Here is a 17,359-nt window from a genome sequence, read left to right on the forward strand (position 1 = left end):
CATAACTATTGACCAATAGTGTGCGTCGTTACTTACAGCTCTAAATTCCGGAAGTACTTCATTCATTCCGCGCGAAATTCTTGCTGATCATCGAAGACGAGTGTTTCACTTTAAAATGTTAGGAAAAATGGCATCAGAAAAAGTTGAGGCAATGGAGACCGAGTCGAATACAAAGAAAGATGCTCCAAGTAAATCTGGGAAATCAGGATCATCGACGTACCAAGCTCCATGGTAGGTTTATTTAATATTTTGATAAGCTTATTATCAGTTTTAGACTAGACTGCGGAACTCAGTCCTCGATGATAGTCAGTCATTTAATCTTTTGGTCGTTATATGACTATCATTTGAGGGACTGAGTTGTTATAATATATCTTCCGAGGTGCAATTTCAGACAATAGCTGGGGATTAGTGGGGCAGAGGTTATCTATTGAATCCTTTCATGACCACTGAAGCATAGTCAAGTCTGCCAAGGACACTCGGTACAAATTGAAAGACCATCACAAAAGAATGCATGCATGTCAGGTCATCGACACCAATTTGGTGTTTGTTATGACACAAATTTGGTGTCTGTTATGCACCTCGAAATATGTACCTTAAAGCATGGAAGTAAGAGACATGGAAGCTGGTCGATCGAACACCTATTGAATTATTTACGTAACATTCTATAGAGGGTACGTATCAAGCTATTGTGATAACAATGTAGTCAGCGTGTCTTTGAAGTGGATCAGACTTGCCGCCTTTATTGCCAGTTCGTTTATTTACAGGTCTATTATTTTGAGCAAAAATCGTGTTTTTCTTGATTATGTTTCAAGTATGTTGTTTTTATTCGGAAAAAAGTGACAGGGATGTTAGATTTGTAATCCATAATTACAGAAATCCAATCAAAATATCGATTTCTACCCTATACTTACATGTACAGATTTTCTTAAACTTCAAAATATTGGAAATCATGCATTTACGTCTAAACCGCTAATTAGCGGTAATAATTGATATGCGCACTTGGCACATGCTTTACATTATAAAATGAATCCGCATCTATTTGTGTGCCCGGGCTGCCCGAAATTGCTGTTGACCAGAATGTTCCAGAGTCTGGTATTATCTTTACATTTTATGTAAAATAAATTGTATTTCATTTCATTTTCTGTTTTAAAACTGCTATCTGAAAGTATACATTTAATCGGTAGGTTTTCACATAATTACATACTTTTAATAAAATTGTATAAATTAAACTGATAGCATTCTGACCATTACGTAGGGATTTTAAATATAAAATCTGTTTGTGTTCATAAAACTAGTCATGCACTGCGGTAATATAACACAGCCCATTATCAGGACTTAGTACACGACCTGGTACTGCTATTGATTTTTAAGCGGGAACTTTGATTTTAGACATGGTACACGTTGACCATGCGTTGACTCAATTGTTCCACTTCCAACTGTACTGCTTTTGTTCAGTATCGCGGCAAGTATGATACTCACTTTGATGTAGTATTTGACCAGCTTCCATGTGTATTACTTCCATGCTTAAAGTCTGTATCTAGTTTTAGACAGCCATTGCAAAAATGATTGACAGCTGCTAGCTGCACTTGGCTGTATGTAATATTTTGTTCTGGGTCAAGACAGACAGGGTCTAATTCTGCATAAAACCGGGCAACGTTATTTCTATAGATCTGCTGCGCATTCAAATTGCATTGTATTGCATCGTAATTTCATTTGTGTCTATATGCTAATTATGTTTACACGTACAACATGAACTCACATGTTTTCAAGCAAATTCAATAATAGATGATCAAAAGCGATCGGAATGTTACAAAAGTACAGATCGCATTCAGCTTACTTCATATGAGATGATCTTTGGAAAAATACGGCATAATTTGTCTTGGTGTTTTGCGGAATGCCATGCAGTAAAATATTAATACGATGCGGAAATTAATGATTGACAACTAACAATCGGCGTATCCTTCGTATCTTCCACTGTCAAATTCTTATCCACTCACTAATCCTCACAAAAGCTTTGTGATGATTACGTAATGTGTGGAGGCAAATTGCAATAAGTACAATGAAATAATGAGTAGGGCGGGCTCCGAGGCGGGTTTCTTCTTCATCTTTATACGTAACAGTATTGTTCTCCAAAAAAACCCGGAAGCTTGTCGTTTGGAGCTCTAGCTGAAATACAGCAAGATAATGTAAGATAGTAAATGTAAACCTGCATTTTAGCTAGAGTATCTCGAGCTAGGTCAAGAGCTGAACTGACACACAATTGCATATTTGACTTTGAGCAATTGTTCTCAACAGTACAAGTTAACTACAAATTATGTGGTACCGTAATCTGGTAGTCCTGACACCCAGATTTGCCGAGGGATAACCAGAAATTCAGGTTATCCGTCGGACACCCACACACATGCACATTTTTCACCTTCATGCAATATAAACATGCACATGCATGATAAAAATGATTTAGTCCCGATATTTTATTAAGCTTACGAAAAATACAACATGAATACTTAGTGATAGCGGTGCCTGTGATGATGATGAGGCTTTGACATCAGCAAAAAAACTAAATCTTATGACATTGTCACTCTACAATGTATATTGTAAGTATCCCAGGCAAACCTAGTACACATTTGCTAGTCAGCCAAATTCGCCGAAAATGTCAATGCAAATTTACATAGAAATTTAAAACAACTGGCCGAAGAAGGAAACCTATATACATAAATGTTTTCTATACTTCACTTGACCCAAATATATGATTTTTTATGGTGATAAGACAATCGCACATGAAATTTTAGAGGGATTTTGATAGCAGTTCCATTAAAAAAAGCTGCTATCATAATGAGACTAAGATCTAGAAACACCCCGAAATGCCGTTTTGGGGAATTTTGCTAGCTGAATCTTTTGATGAAAGTCAATCTTTGACAAGATGTAACTTTGCTACGGAAAGTGCTATGAAAAAAGGGTTTTCAGTTTTGGCTTTGTTTAATCAAGGGCTTTAATTTGATATAAAATGATGCAGTTTGATGGCAAATTTGAATCCACCTAGCATACCTATATTGATTTGTGTCTTTTCTTTTATTTTGAGTACGGTACTTTAATACTTTAGTAGTTATGATATTTTATTACATGTAAATCCCAATTGTGGCAGATATACGGATTACCAAAAACTCTGGCGGATGACCAGATTTCATGACCTGGTCATCCGCCGGATAACCTGATTTTTTTTTCGTACACTGGTTCTCAAGTTGTAATGTACATGTAGGAAGTGTCATGTACATGTACAGGGGTAGAAATAAGGGACCATTTCCTGATAGCCATCTGGGCTATCTAGCCATTTTTTCTGATAGCCCTGAAGGAAATTCAATAGCCCTGAAAAAAAACATTGTTTTTGCACAATTCAAACCAATCGTTTGTTCAAATATTCAGTTATTAGTGAGTAACCCTCCTGGGTAACCCTTACCCCCCATAATCAGGGGTAGCACAAGGTTTTAAAACCAGGGGTTCTCAGAACGGCCCTGAACCCCCTGAAAGTGTTAAAAATATGCGCTCAAATCCTAAAATGAAGGGTTCTTAATCTTGAATCTGTCAAGTATTGAATGTACCGTTTTAATTAATTGGTATCAGATTTTTTGATTTTGGTTACAATGATGTGTTACCGGTATAGATTCATGGTATTAAGCTTAAATAGTTAAAGCCACGCCACGATTCTCACCTGTAACCAACTATCTCGCTTTTTAAGAAAGTTCCCAAGCAGTTTACTTACTATCAAAGTGTTGCTTTGTGCCATAAAAGTTCGCTGAATTCCACAAAATGCAGTAAACTTCGGCAAAGTGCAGAATTCAACACCATTGGCACCACATGGAACCCATGTATTTCTCAATAAAAAATGACATTTCATTGCAAATGAGTTCAAGTTTAGGCCAAATATTATGATATTTATTGAATTACTGGAGTATGATGACTAGTATAAAACATAATTCAAGGGCAACTTTTTGTCATTTTTTTTTTTTCTACGGCCGATCATTGTGTCGTATTTCACCGATGGCATATCTCTACACACCACCAACACAGCATTTCTTTTCGATCCCTAGAATTAGAAAATTTTCCAACTCATGCACGTGTCATCATTCAGCACTGCCACTGCAATAACTTAGCAGCAGTGGTTCTAGACAATATCGCAATCTGTGTAATTATGCCGGCGGAGTGTATTTTATTTCTATTTTTTAAATTATGTTACAATGCTACGGTGACTTCACTTCAACAAGTGTCGTTACATTGCATTTTATGTTACATAATTTCTGGACAGGCTGTAAATATTGGAGATCGAAGCTTTTATTTTTCTTTCACATGTTTTCATTTTTCTGCGCGCATGAAAACCCCAGTAGCCCGACGGGCTACATGGAGATAAAACCCAATAGCCCGACAGAAAACTTAATAGCCATGGCTATCGGGCTATCGCTTATTTCGACCCCTGCATGTAGAAAGGGTGTCTCCAGTGTTTAATAATTGTTTTCATTATAAATATCGCAAAATATTGATATTAACAAAACAAACTGTTTGACCTCTGAGTCTGAACTCTCCACAACCACATAATTGCACAGTGCGGCGTCATCATGCATTATCGCTATATCTTCATGATCTTCCTGTCAAAAATTGCCAAGATAGTAGGCCTATTAAAGCGAATCCACTCGCGCTTCAATAGCCACGCATGGCGAGTTTGTTCAGGCTAAGCACCACCGGTTACGATAAAAATACATGTTTCTTCCCCATTACGAATGTGGCGTTTCTAAAATCACTAATTTTTACTACATCTGTGCATGCTCATTACGCAGTGCCTAGTTGCTAATCCCAAGAAAAATCAGAAAATTTGATTTGTTTTCAGTTGGTTTTCAATGCACTAACTGTCAGGCATGTGATTTTTCTGCGGATTCGCGGTAATCCGCGGAATTTGAGACCAAAATCCGACCCCCCTGAGATCAATGTAAATCCGTTGAGACATTTGGGGGGGTAGGGCCCCCTCTAAGCTCCTGAACATTGGCAAAGAGCATCTCTCTCTTTTTTAATGAACTTCATTATCATGATAATAATAATGCTTAGAATGTTAGCTTCGAGATGACCTATGATTTTTAGGCCTACGATGTTTATTTTCTGCAAAAAAAAATGGTTTAGGTGGCTACGTAACAGCCAATTTGAACCTGGAACCATCCAAATTCAGCGTAACCTTAACGGACCATATTACCAAATCTACAAAACATCGAGAAAAGTACTCTGCACAAGTAACGACTCGTGAGACCAACTACGTAATAAGTAATAAGTGAGGTTAAGTATTTGATTTTCACTCACATTGTACTAAAAAGTGGTATTTTTTCATTCAAATTAAACATTTTGTCTTCATTTATGTGTCGTTTTTTCCTGCAAAATTGCTCTCCTGAGAGGGCCTCAATAGGGTTTTTACAGTGTAGAAGCCCTCTGGCTTCGGGGGCTCCGCCCCTGGACCCTAACCCTTCAGCGGGCCCCTGGACCCCCGGTCGTGAGGGGCGAGAGCTTCACTCGCTACGCTCGTTCCGCTTCGCAAGTTTCCTCATTCAGGGAATTCCGTAATCACATGCCTGTCTGGGCAGTGGAAGTTCAATACACTCAGCTGCCATTGTCATATTCTTTCAAGTCAGTGTTCGATTGACCAGAAAAAAAATTTCTTGCATTTGTGCAGGTAACATAAATCTATACTTGCACAAAGTGAAAGTAACTTGCACACTAAACCATATTCATAAAGTTTGTGCCATTAAACTAATCATCCTTTTTACAGATGAAAGTAAAAATTGGTGTCATTTTGTAACCTTGGGATATAAATATAGTTTAAATTACTTCTTTGGTTCAGAGGCACATTGTATGTTTCTTACAACTAAAACTCTACATGCACTTGTGCTACCTGCACAGTCACCTGCATGTGCAGGTGTGCAGATCAAACAATGTATCAAGTTTATTCAACACATATGTTTAACTGCATTGATTTGGCTGGCTATAGAATATAATTTTAAAAATCAATACCGTACTTTGACTTTGACTAAAGAGTCATTCCATCTCAAGTCACCCAATACTTGAAGGTTGGCTGGTCACCCTCTCAGATTTTGTTTTAAATCAATTGACAAAGCCCTATGGATCAAATGAACACATTTCAAACAGTAGGTCTCAACTCCGTGTCATTTTTTAGTTATGGCTCGTTGAATATTTTAATTTATGTTTTTTTGTCCACTTCCCATTGAAATACACACAAAATTTGATTTTGCTATTATTATTTTTTTACAAAGTTGGGTAAAGTTGTACATTTTATTAATTACTTTTGTTTCATTGAACAGCTACCAATTAGAGGTTAATAACTGCGCATCGGTAATTTGGAGGGCATTGTGAAAAATCTAAACATTTTGCCTTTGGAACCGAGGAATATTCCGAGGTCCAAAGCAAAATGTTTAGATTTTTCACAATGCCCGACATATAACCGATGCAAAGTTATTAACCTCATTCATAACTTTCGTCACTTTGATCTTTTAACTTTACAAAATAACACAAAATTTTCCTCAAAAGTTTGTAAAATAAACAGTTTTACATCTTCCCTTTCCCAAAATCGATCAGGCTAAAACAAAACGACCAATAACAAAAGTGCGTATCAGAATCTGTGCAAATATGGTAGCGCGCAATCCAAATACGGCAGCCACCAGCCGCAGTTCGTTGGACGCTGTCGGGCGCACGCAGAAGTCAATTGTGTGCGACATTGGAACAATTACGCATTTTGCGGTCAATTGTGAGATATTAATGACCTCGATTTGCGTTCGCGTTTTCACAAATAATAAAATATGATTGGATCGCACGCATCGCGTTTATTAATGAGGTTATGAATGCATACTAATTCAATGTATCCCTGCCTGTTAAATAGAAGCAAAAGTACTGGTACCGTAATTAAAATGTACAACTTTGGAGGAAAAAAATTGCACCTTTTTTTTTTTTTTTCTTTTTTTTTTTTTGTAGTGCTCATCAGTATTTCTCTGGTTCCAAACTTGAATAACAAGTAATTTAGGGCATATAACCTCTTCTTTTTTTTTCAATTTTATAAAAAAAAAAAATATGCCCCCCTTTTGGAAAAATACAATTCCTAGGGTGTTTATTACAGACAATACGGTATGTCAGCGCTGACTGTCCAAAAACAATAGCAACATACTCTGGCATCGAATGCATAACTATCGTGTGCAAATTTGAGATTAGAGGTCGGGTTTATGTTGTGTTTTCAGATTTGCATCAGGCCTAACAAAATAATGCTTTGTTTCCTGAAACATGATGAAAAAAAGAGATTTGGTCCATGTAGGTAGGAAAAAATTTAATTTGTGAAAATTTTTTATATATCCATTCTAAAAAAAGTAAATTTTTCTTATCCATTTGGTTTGTCCATTTTATTTCTTGCTTTGTAGGGTTGAGAAGTACAGACCAACTTTGCTATCAGATGTTGTCGGAAATGAAGAAACTATCAGCAGGCTGGGTGTGTTTGCCAAAGAAGGAAATGTACCAAATATCATTATTGCTGTGAGTTATCAGCTTCTTTTTTGTTGAAATTGAATTGTGTTTTTAAAATATAATTTGCAAATATTTGTAGATTTGTTTTAGATTTTCCAAGCTTTTGGTGATCTTTTGGCCATTTTACATTTAAAAATCCAGACTAAGTCCATCCAAGGGACTCCCTTTTAAGGAGAGAGGGATCTCTTTACTGTTTTCCGTAAATATAGAAGAGTGATTTTTAGCGCTCCTTAGTTCAGCATTATTTCCGTACATTCTATTGTATAATGCTCTGAACAGCTCTCCTTGAAGGAGCTATCAGCTATTTAATGCTCTCCTGCAAATTCTAAAAGACTGGCCTTGCTATACATCTGTTTGCCTGCCTGTCAGTACATTTTCGCGGCCACTGCATGCAATGATATTTCTGTGATTCTTATCTTTCAGGGTCCTCCAGGAACTGGAAAAACAACAAGTATTCTCTGCCTAGCGAGGCGCTCTTGGGACCATCTTATAAAGAAGCAGTATTAGAAATGAATGCATCAAATGACAGGTAAACAGGGTTGCCATAAAAGGGAAAAAAAACAGGGTTGTCAAGTCAAACATAATATACCCTACTTGTGAAGATTTTTCTCACTTGACGCATTGTTACATTGATTAAGTGATAACACATAGCTCAAATTAGAAGACTATAGAGTGTCTTTTCCTTTTCGGCAGATCCAGATCTCTTTAACGTCAAGCTGGTTAGCAAGGGTGAAAATAAGAAAGCTTGTACCAGGGGCCACTTTGGCAAAAAAGTGGCCCCTGGTTCACCAAGATTTGGAGGAATCAGGGGCCATTTCCAATTACATGTATCAAGGGGCCAATAAAGATGTGCTGGATGAGTTAAATAAGCACTAGTTACTTTGAATTTTATATTTTTGGTTCACTATCCAGGGGGCCAGTTTTGTGAGAAAAGTGTCCCCTTGTCAACTACAATTGAGATGGAACCAGGGGCCATTTCAGAGTTTCTGGGGGCCAAACGGTTCCCGTCTCCCACTTAATTTCACCCTTGCTGGTTAGAATTAGTCCACTGTGTTTGACAATACTATAAGACATCTAAAACTTGATATTTTCCATGCGTTTTTTTTTCTTCTTCAAGCAATCGGATGTCTCTCACCGCGTTTCACCTGTAATTCTCTCTCTTGTCCAAAGAACTTTAATTGTTTGTATTTTTGTTGTTGACAGGGGTATTGATATTGTGAGGAATAAGATAAAGATGTTTGCTCAGAAGAAAGTCACATTACCAAAAGGACGGCATAAAATCATCATCTTAGATGAGGCAGACAGGTGAGCTCATTTTAACTGTTCCATTTAAAGTCCACACTCCTCTTGTGAAAGATTTTACAAACATCTTTCACAGGGGGTGTATTAATTTCATATGGAATGAACACATTAGGCAGAACCAAGTATGCTAGACCTTCGGTGTTTTCAGTATATGATAGCCTTATGTTTGTACATAAGGGAATAATTATAGTAATCCAATTTCCAAAAATGCCTCTTTTGGCCTCCATGGACCAGATTGTGTCACATAGAGGGCACGGTGGTGAGGAAGTGGGTTTGTATCCCCACGGCGCCAACATGTTGTTCACTTAGGCAGGGCTCATCACCTCTACTACCTGTCCCCACCCAAGTGTACAAGTGGGTACCGGATTTAATCAGTCTTGGAAGGTAACAGACTGGATATGGAGGAGGTGTAGCGACCCCATAACAACATTTAATGGAAGAGTCTAGCCCAATAGCACTCTGGCCTACATGTATATAGGATAGAAAATATGTGATACTGTGCTACTATTTCACCCCCTGATATGAGCAATGCAGGGCAAATCCATTTAAAATCCATACACCCATATGGAAGACATGACCTTAATATAGTGGGTGTATATTTCAAATGATGTCATCCATAAATCTACGCCCCCTTGTGTGGAAGGTTAAAGTCATGTCGTTCATAGGGGATGTATGAGTTTCAACTGGAACATTCCATTTTGTTCTATTTTTATGATTCAGTATGACGAGTGGAGCTCAACAAGCCATGAGGCGAACAATGGAAATCTACTCCAAGACAACCAGATTTGCCCTGGCGTGCAATGCATCCGACAAAATCATCGAACCCATCCAATCACGATGCGCTGTCTTACGATATTCCAAACTCACCGACAAACAACTGCTGAAGCGATTACTTGAAGTATGTGAGATGGAGAATGTAGATCATACTGATGATGGTTTAGAAGCAATCATCTACACAGCACAAGGAGATATGAGACAGGTTAGTAGCATACAAATATTGATGGCTATGAGGAATGTGGTTCAAATTATAGGCTCAAGGTGATCTCAAAACCATGCTATGACCTGTGGCACAGCCGAGGGTCATAGCATGGTTTTGAGATCACCATAGGCGTATAATTTTAACCATGACCCAAATAAAGCAGTCAATATTTGTTTTCTATACCTCATTAATATAGATTTTTGTCATCTGATTGGTTAAAAGGCCTATTTTATTGCTCATATAGGTAAGCACCGGGAGAATTTTAAGATTTTTTTAAAATATCCATTTTTAAAGTATTAATTTTCCAAAAAACTTCAGTTTTCACTAAAATTGAAAGAAATGGCAATCTGCAATATAATCCTTGCAGAAATTGAACCACACCGGGGAAAAATATTTCAGAGAAAAAAAGGAGAACAAATATTTAATAACTTTAAAAAATGCAACTATTCCCCAGTTAAACTTTTGAATATTATGGCCAAATCGCGAATTTTCCAAAACTGCAGTTAAAAATTTGCTCTCAAAAATCACACATTTTCCCGGTGCTTACTGATAGGCCATGGTAAAGTTTACAAAGAAAGTTTTTAGTTATAAACCATTCGCATTAATGACAATGACAACTGAGATGTTGTCATTGGACATCAGCACATGTCACGCCGATGCGTACATCGTTTAGCAAACATCATTTCTGCGCATTGCATGTCGGTGTGACGTTAAATGATGACATCTCAGGTGTACTCGCAAAGGCTTATGGGATTTATCGAAAAGGTGAATAGGGGAATATCACTGATTAATGGGATTTACTCTTCTGTTGTCTTATACAGGCTGTCAACAATCTACAGTCCACACATTCAGGTTTTGGAGTGGTCAATAGTGAAAATGTTTTCAAGGTAAGATATTGGGCTATTCCAGTTGAAATCCATACACTGCCTATGGAAGATTTGATCTTAATCACAAACACAGGGTGTGTAGATTTCAAATGGAGTCACCCATTCAGGTAACTCTATTGATATTTACACTCCCTGTGTGAAAGATGAAGGTCATATCTTCCATAGGGGGTGTATGGATTTCAACTGGAAAAGCCCATACAGAATAGCAACATTTTTAAATTTTCAAATCATGGGGCACTGAACAGAAAGGGGGCTTCCACGACCGGAAATGCAACATCGATATAGTACCTTAGAAAACATAAAATTTAGAACCATGCCCATTTCCACCAAAATGTGTGAATGACATAATTGTAGGATGATATGTAAAAGCTGAAATGTTCTTGTTTCCCATGGATGTGAAAAAATTAACTTGACTTTTGTGATGCATAAGCTATCAGACAGTGCAATGCATCGAAAACCAGATTTTGAGAGGTGAAAGCTTTAAAAAATATAGGACAGGTTGAAAATAAAGTGGAATTTGAAAAACCTTCTTTGGTGATATATGTGTACAAAAAGATATATTAAACTTAAAGAGTGTTGCTCCATCGCCAAACAGTTTAAGGTGGTAATAAACCCCCTGATAAACTTTGTGACTAAATTTGCATTTGTCTCAAAAAATAACTACACCCTGGTAACAAAAGTTATAATTATAGGGGCAAGGAATCCAATTACTTCACTGAAATTTCAGTGATTCAAGACAAGTGGTTAATTATGTTCAGAAATGAGGTACATTCTAGCGGTACTGCTTGTCTTCAGTCACTTAAATTCCAGTGTAATAACTGGATTCCTTGCCCCTATAATATACATAACTTTTGTTACCAGTGTGTTATTACTTTTGAGAAAAATGCAAATATAGTCATAAATTTATCAAGGGGTGTAGTACCACCTTAAATAATACCATCAATTGGATGGACTTGGTAATAGCTTGTTCTTTTAAGGCTTCGGCGCACATACATGTATTTCATGGGGAATTTTACTGTTCAGTGCCCACTTAATCAACGACATAAAAAAAATCAGACCATTGTAACTAGCCTGACATTCCTTACACATTGTTTTCCCAGGTTTGTGATGAGCCACATCCACTATTAATCAAAGATATGTTAGGGCATTGTCTCCAGGCTGACATTGATAAGGCTTTCGAAGTCATGCAGCATATGTGGCGTATGGGATACTCCCCGGAGGACATCATAGGAAACATGTTCCGAGTTTGCAAGACTTTTCAGATGGCAGAGTACCTTAAACTAGAATTTATCAAGGTAAGATATTCAGTAGTCACTGGTTAACCCCGGTACACTACTGGTCCTCTAACAGCATTTGTGATTGGTTGATAACTTTTAATTGCCAATTATAACTAGGCTTTAAACTATTTATGGTCAAATTACATTTGCAGATGATCTTATTAATACCCTCCTTGATTGGTTCAGTAGTGCTTTTAAAGAAAAATACCTGAATTCAAAAGTTGCAATTTACAGTGATCAATAGTTATTACCCAAACATTGTGGCCCATAAAACCCACCTTAATCTTATGCGCTGACTTCAAATCAATGCAAATAGCGGCAACTTTTAAATATGGGTCTCTTCTTTAAAAACACTGCTATGATGTTAATATTGAACGAAATTGGACAAATGGGGTATCAAAATGCGCGGAAATAAATTGCCCTTCTTTCTATGTTAAAATATTGTGAAAACAGTTATTGGTTCAGAAGCTATAGGTGTATTTATTATTATTATTATTATTATTATTATTATGCCGACACAAGTACCAAGGATAGCCCAAAAAGCCTTGGGGGAAAAGCTTATTCCCATTTGGGTCCTTTACAAGGAAGGGAAAACATAGGAACAAAATTCCATATAAAAACAAGAACAGAGACAACAACTGCAAGAAGTTTGTACTGTAATGTACACTACTTCATTGCATTTATTATGTTGGTAAATTAAAATCATTTTTAAAAAAAGTTGAAAGCTTGTTTTAACTGTTCATTATAAGAAATTGACTGTTAAATAGGCAAACAGTTAATATTATAGGTACTTCACTTAATATTTACATTTTCCCTCTTCTTTGTTTTCAGGAGATTGGATTCACTCATATGAGAATTGCAGAGGGAGTGAACTCACTTCTTCAACTTTCTGGACTCTTAGCAAGGTTATGTCAAAAATCAGCTCTTCCGCCAGAAGAAGCCTAAGATGAAACTAAATAGTAAGGTCACTTTTATGAGAGTGCAGAGGGAGTGAACTCACTTCTACAACTTTCTGGACTCTTAGCAAGGTTATGTCTAAAATCAACTCTTCCACCTGAAGAAACCTAAGATGAAACTAAATAGGAAGGTCACTTATAGAGAATGCAGAGGGAGTGAACTCACTTCTTCAACTTTCTGAACTCTTAGCAAGGTTATGTCTAAAATCAACTCTTCCACCTGAAGAAACCTAAGATGAAACTAAATAGGAAGGTCACTTATAGAGAATGCAGAGGGAGTGAACTCACTTCTTCAACTTTCTGGACTCTAAGCAAGGGTATGTCAAAAATTGGCCCTTCTATTTGAAGTCTGAGACATAGGAAGATTACTCATATGAGAATTCAGAGGAGTGAACTCACTTCTTGAACTCACTGGACTCCTTGGAAGGTTACATGTATGTTAAAAATCAGCTATTCCACCTGAAAAAGCCTTAATAGAATAATGGATCAAGGTTTCCTTAATATTCCAGACTTCAGCGGACATTTTCATTCTATACAAAAAGAAAAGGCACCGACTATTGAATTATTAAACAATGAATATAAACATGTATCCTTTTTTGTGAAAAGGCCGCATTTGAAAAAAGTGGTCATTGTGTGGCACTACAAATGTATGACCTCAGTTCTATATTATAAATTTTAGGCGAGATGTAGCCTAAAAAACTCATCTTTTATTTTTACATAAATTGATTCAATATGTATCAAATATTTTGAATTAGAGAATAGGGGACCAGCACTTTAGTTCAAGATGGCAGTATATGTTTGAAAGGTGATCAGCGTCAACCACACTGCGCTGCACTATTGGTTCACTCTGTATGCTGCCTTCTATAGCTTACTTAATACGCTGCCATCTAGAGCTAAAGCGCTTGATCCCTTGTTCTCCAATTCAAAGTAATTTATTCGTAACATAAATTTATCAAAAAGACAAATCTAGATTCGGCTGTCTGCCGAATTCATAACAAATCAAATATAGCAAACAGGATTTCCAGGCTTTCAAGTGAGCTGATAAAAACATGCGAACATGAACTTGCTTTATTTTTGTACTTAATTTTAGTAAAATGCCAAAAACATAATGCAAATAAACTAGAAAGATGACAAAACATTCCAGTATGGAAACATTATTTGATATAAAGGTAGGCATTTCATGGGGGATTAACAGAGAGAATTTGTCTTTTCTAAATCTATTTTTGCTTAAGTTATATAAAAGTGTATATTTCTAGAAAGCAAATAAGCTGACAAATTGCATTGCTAGGGTGCTGGTCAGAGCCATGAAAACATGTGGCGGAGGGTCACACCTCCCTTGCCTCCACATATGGCACATAACACAAGAAGTGGCAGTAGATGGATCTCATCTACTTCACAGGTAGATTTTTTTCAGCCCCGACAATCCGACATTAAAGTTGCTGAAAAAAATTTGTGGAAAACAGCAATTAATTCAATAAAAAAAAGAAAATTACCAATATTTGCTGAATATCAGTATGTACAAGTTGAGATTGAAGTAAATTTGCACCAGTTTTCTGAATATGTTTTTATATCATTTTTTGTAATTTTTAAGCCATATTCATATATTGTTTAAAAAAACACTTTCATAGCTCTGGGAAGACTATTTACCTTTCAACCAACCCCACAAAAACCTGAAGTTAATGTCTGACACACAAAGAATAGTGGACAATTGAGAAATTGTTTTAAAAGAGTTTAATTTCAAAAGTAGATGAGATGAGACAATCATTTACATTATTTGAGATGCTTGTGCGGTGTACGACAGTAATAAAAAAACATAGTGTAATCCCCTGGGGCTTGATTTCGTCTTAGTTTGCGAGAATCAAACTCCATCATAGTCACTGCAATTACTGTATGATACAATGTGAGAAGTTGATTCTCACAACCGAATCTTACGAGAATCAATTCTCTGATTCTCGTCAAAATCTAAGCCCTGACCCCCAAATGGATAAAATACACTACATCAGACATTTCTGTTAATTACAATAGAATATTGAGGTAGTCTTGTCAATAACAATAATTGAGATATAATTCTCATTTATACTTATTTGTGAGATGGTTATTTAAAACATTTTGATGGTTAGTTGCTGTTGACATGTCATCTTGCGCTCCCGTTTAGATGCTTTAAATATTATAAAGGAGTTGAAACTTGGCACACTATCACAAAGATGAATAAATAATATCTGAAAAAATGACATTTATTGTCACACAATGTGGTCCATTTTCTACATGTAACCTTTTTATGGGACACTTTGTAGAATCAAAACACTTGTCATTTTCCAGTCTGATGCATATTCATATTCACCCCCCCCGTGTTTTCCCCTCCCCTCATGGGGGATATCCCCCAGTCAGAACTCTTCCCCCAGTAAAAACACAAAATTGCAAAAATTTCCACTCTTTTTACCACACTATTGTATGCATTTTCAATGTTCAAGCCTTGGATGTTGACAATTGCATCTTGGACATCCATGGTTTAGCATGTGTTGATGCTCTTCGCCATAATTATATTGACTACTGTACATATCTTTACATTAGGCCTAAAAAAATTGTTTGATTGGCGTAACATAAAAAAATTAGGGTAGGTCGGTCAGGATTTTTTTTTTTTTTTTTTAAGCTGTAAATTTTGTTTGATAAAGGCTTTGGAACTTTTTTTCTTCTTTTTTTTTAAATTTATTTATTTTTATTTATAAATTTATAAATTTTATTTTTTGCAAAAAATAAGAAAAAAAGGTCAGGATCAGGTCTACTTTTAGGGTCGGCCGGGTTACGCCAATCAAACAATTTTTTAGACCTTGGATACATTGGATACACTTATGTGACCTGAGTGTTAATTTGTAATCATTACATTACGCTGCATATTTTACCATATTTAATACTATATGTATTAGCTGCTGTCAGCTCACATGTAAGAAGTACATAAGACATCACATTGCCGTATGATTAATGCCCGTCTTAAGTTTTAGCATCATCTTTTCATGCGTCACATTTCAAATGAGTCTTGTTTATACACACTATGATAAAAGTTGGAGATAAAGAAACTAGTCCGCTTATGTCACCTGTCAATCAAACTCAGAAATGGTTCATATGATTCGTCTTGATGATTGAAATTTCTGAACGCAGGGGAACAACAGCGTAGCCTTTGGTTAGTTTTGCACCTTGAAACTGTCTCAAAAGGTGGTAGTACCAGGTAATAGAAAAATTTCTTTCCTGAAGACAACATTTCATCAATGTCCAGATAAAAGTTCTTTTTTGCCTTGTAAAAGTACTGCCATTATTCTCCATTTTATGTGATTCCTTTTCTCCAATGAAGGCACAAGGAATCAAACTCCCTTTTATGCACAACTAACCAAGGCTGTGCAGGAGTTTGATAGGATTGTCGGACGCTAACTATAATATTTACAGTAATTTCATGGCCAAACTGGAACACTATAAACGCTAGTGGCTCCGCGTTAAACACGCGCGAATATAACGCGGTACAGAAGAAAGCATACACGCGCCTTACATTGCGTACACGCTTAGTACGCTACATGGACGCAACACGCATGTTCCAGTTTGGCCAAGAAATTACTGTAAATATTATAGTTTGTTTATCTGTGAAGTCTTGACAGTATGCAATTTCGAATTCATGTAGGTTTACATGAAGAGCATGGTGGTTCTTGTTCTTGTATTTGTGGTCGTAAATTAAGAGGTATAAATTGTATATAAAATCCCAGCATTGTTCTTTTGCAGAGCTGTAGATTTAATGTTTACATATTTGAAAAGCTTGTAATCTTGTTATTGAATCTGCTAAAATTATATGTTTTAAAATAGTCAGCTCCATTTGAAATCTATACACACATATTAAGTCATGTCTTCCATAGGGGTGTATGGATTTCAAATAGAATAGCCCATTTTGGAGCAGACGACCCTGAATGGGTGGCTCTATTTGAAATTTACACCCCTGTGTGTGAGATACTAAGGACATGTCTTCCATAGTAGGTGGGTGTATGGATTTCAACTGGAGTAGGCCAATAAAAACAGATCGTCGGGAACCACTTAAACCAGTTTGCAGTCAATCAATACTAATCATAAAGTGATTCCCGAATCGGATACCAAGATTCTAATCTTTAAAATATATAAAATATTTGCAATATTTAATTCCAATTAAATCTGGAACTCCGCAAAACGAGAGGTAGAAAGTTCACTACTAATGCCTGGTTCATACTTTTGATTTTTAAAATCGAATATTTGATGCAACAAGTATTTGTTATGTTATATTCAATCTATTTCAGTTTATTTGTATCTTGTAACGAAATGGTTGTTGACAAATAAAATCAATTATATTTTACATAATATATATATAGTTTGGGGGAAATAATTGATTTT

General features: G+C 36.3%; 1 protein-coding gene across 1 annotated transcript; it reads left to right on the top strand.

Annotated features, from left to right (window-relative positions):
• The first annotated feature begins 37 nt into the window (after positions 1-37).
• Positions 38-15,294, top strand: LOC140144799 (replication factor C subunit 2-like). Its single transcript, XM_072166601.1, is given in 9 exon segments — positions 38-231; positions 7,455-7,566; positions 7,981-8,020; positions 8,023-8,086; positions 8,761-8,862; positions 9,580-9,838; positions 10,660-10,725; positions 11,826-12,020; positions 12,834-15,294. Coding segments are annotated over 9 exon segments (1,068 nt in total). The 5' UTR covers positions 38-115; the 3' UTR covers positions 12,948-15,294.
• Positions 15,295-17,359: the final 2,065 nt, after the last annotated feature.

Source organism: Amphiura filiformis, unplaced genomic scaffold, assembly GCF_039555335.1.
Source record: "Amphiura filiformis unplaced genomic scaffold, Afil_fr2py scaffold_82, whole genome shotgun sequence".
Taxonomy (NCBI): Eukaryota; Metazoa; Echinodermata; class Ophiuroidea; order Amphilepidida; family Amphiuridae; genus Amphiura; species Amphiura filiformis.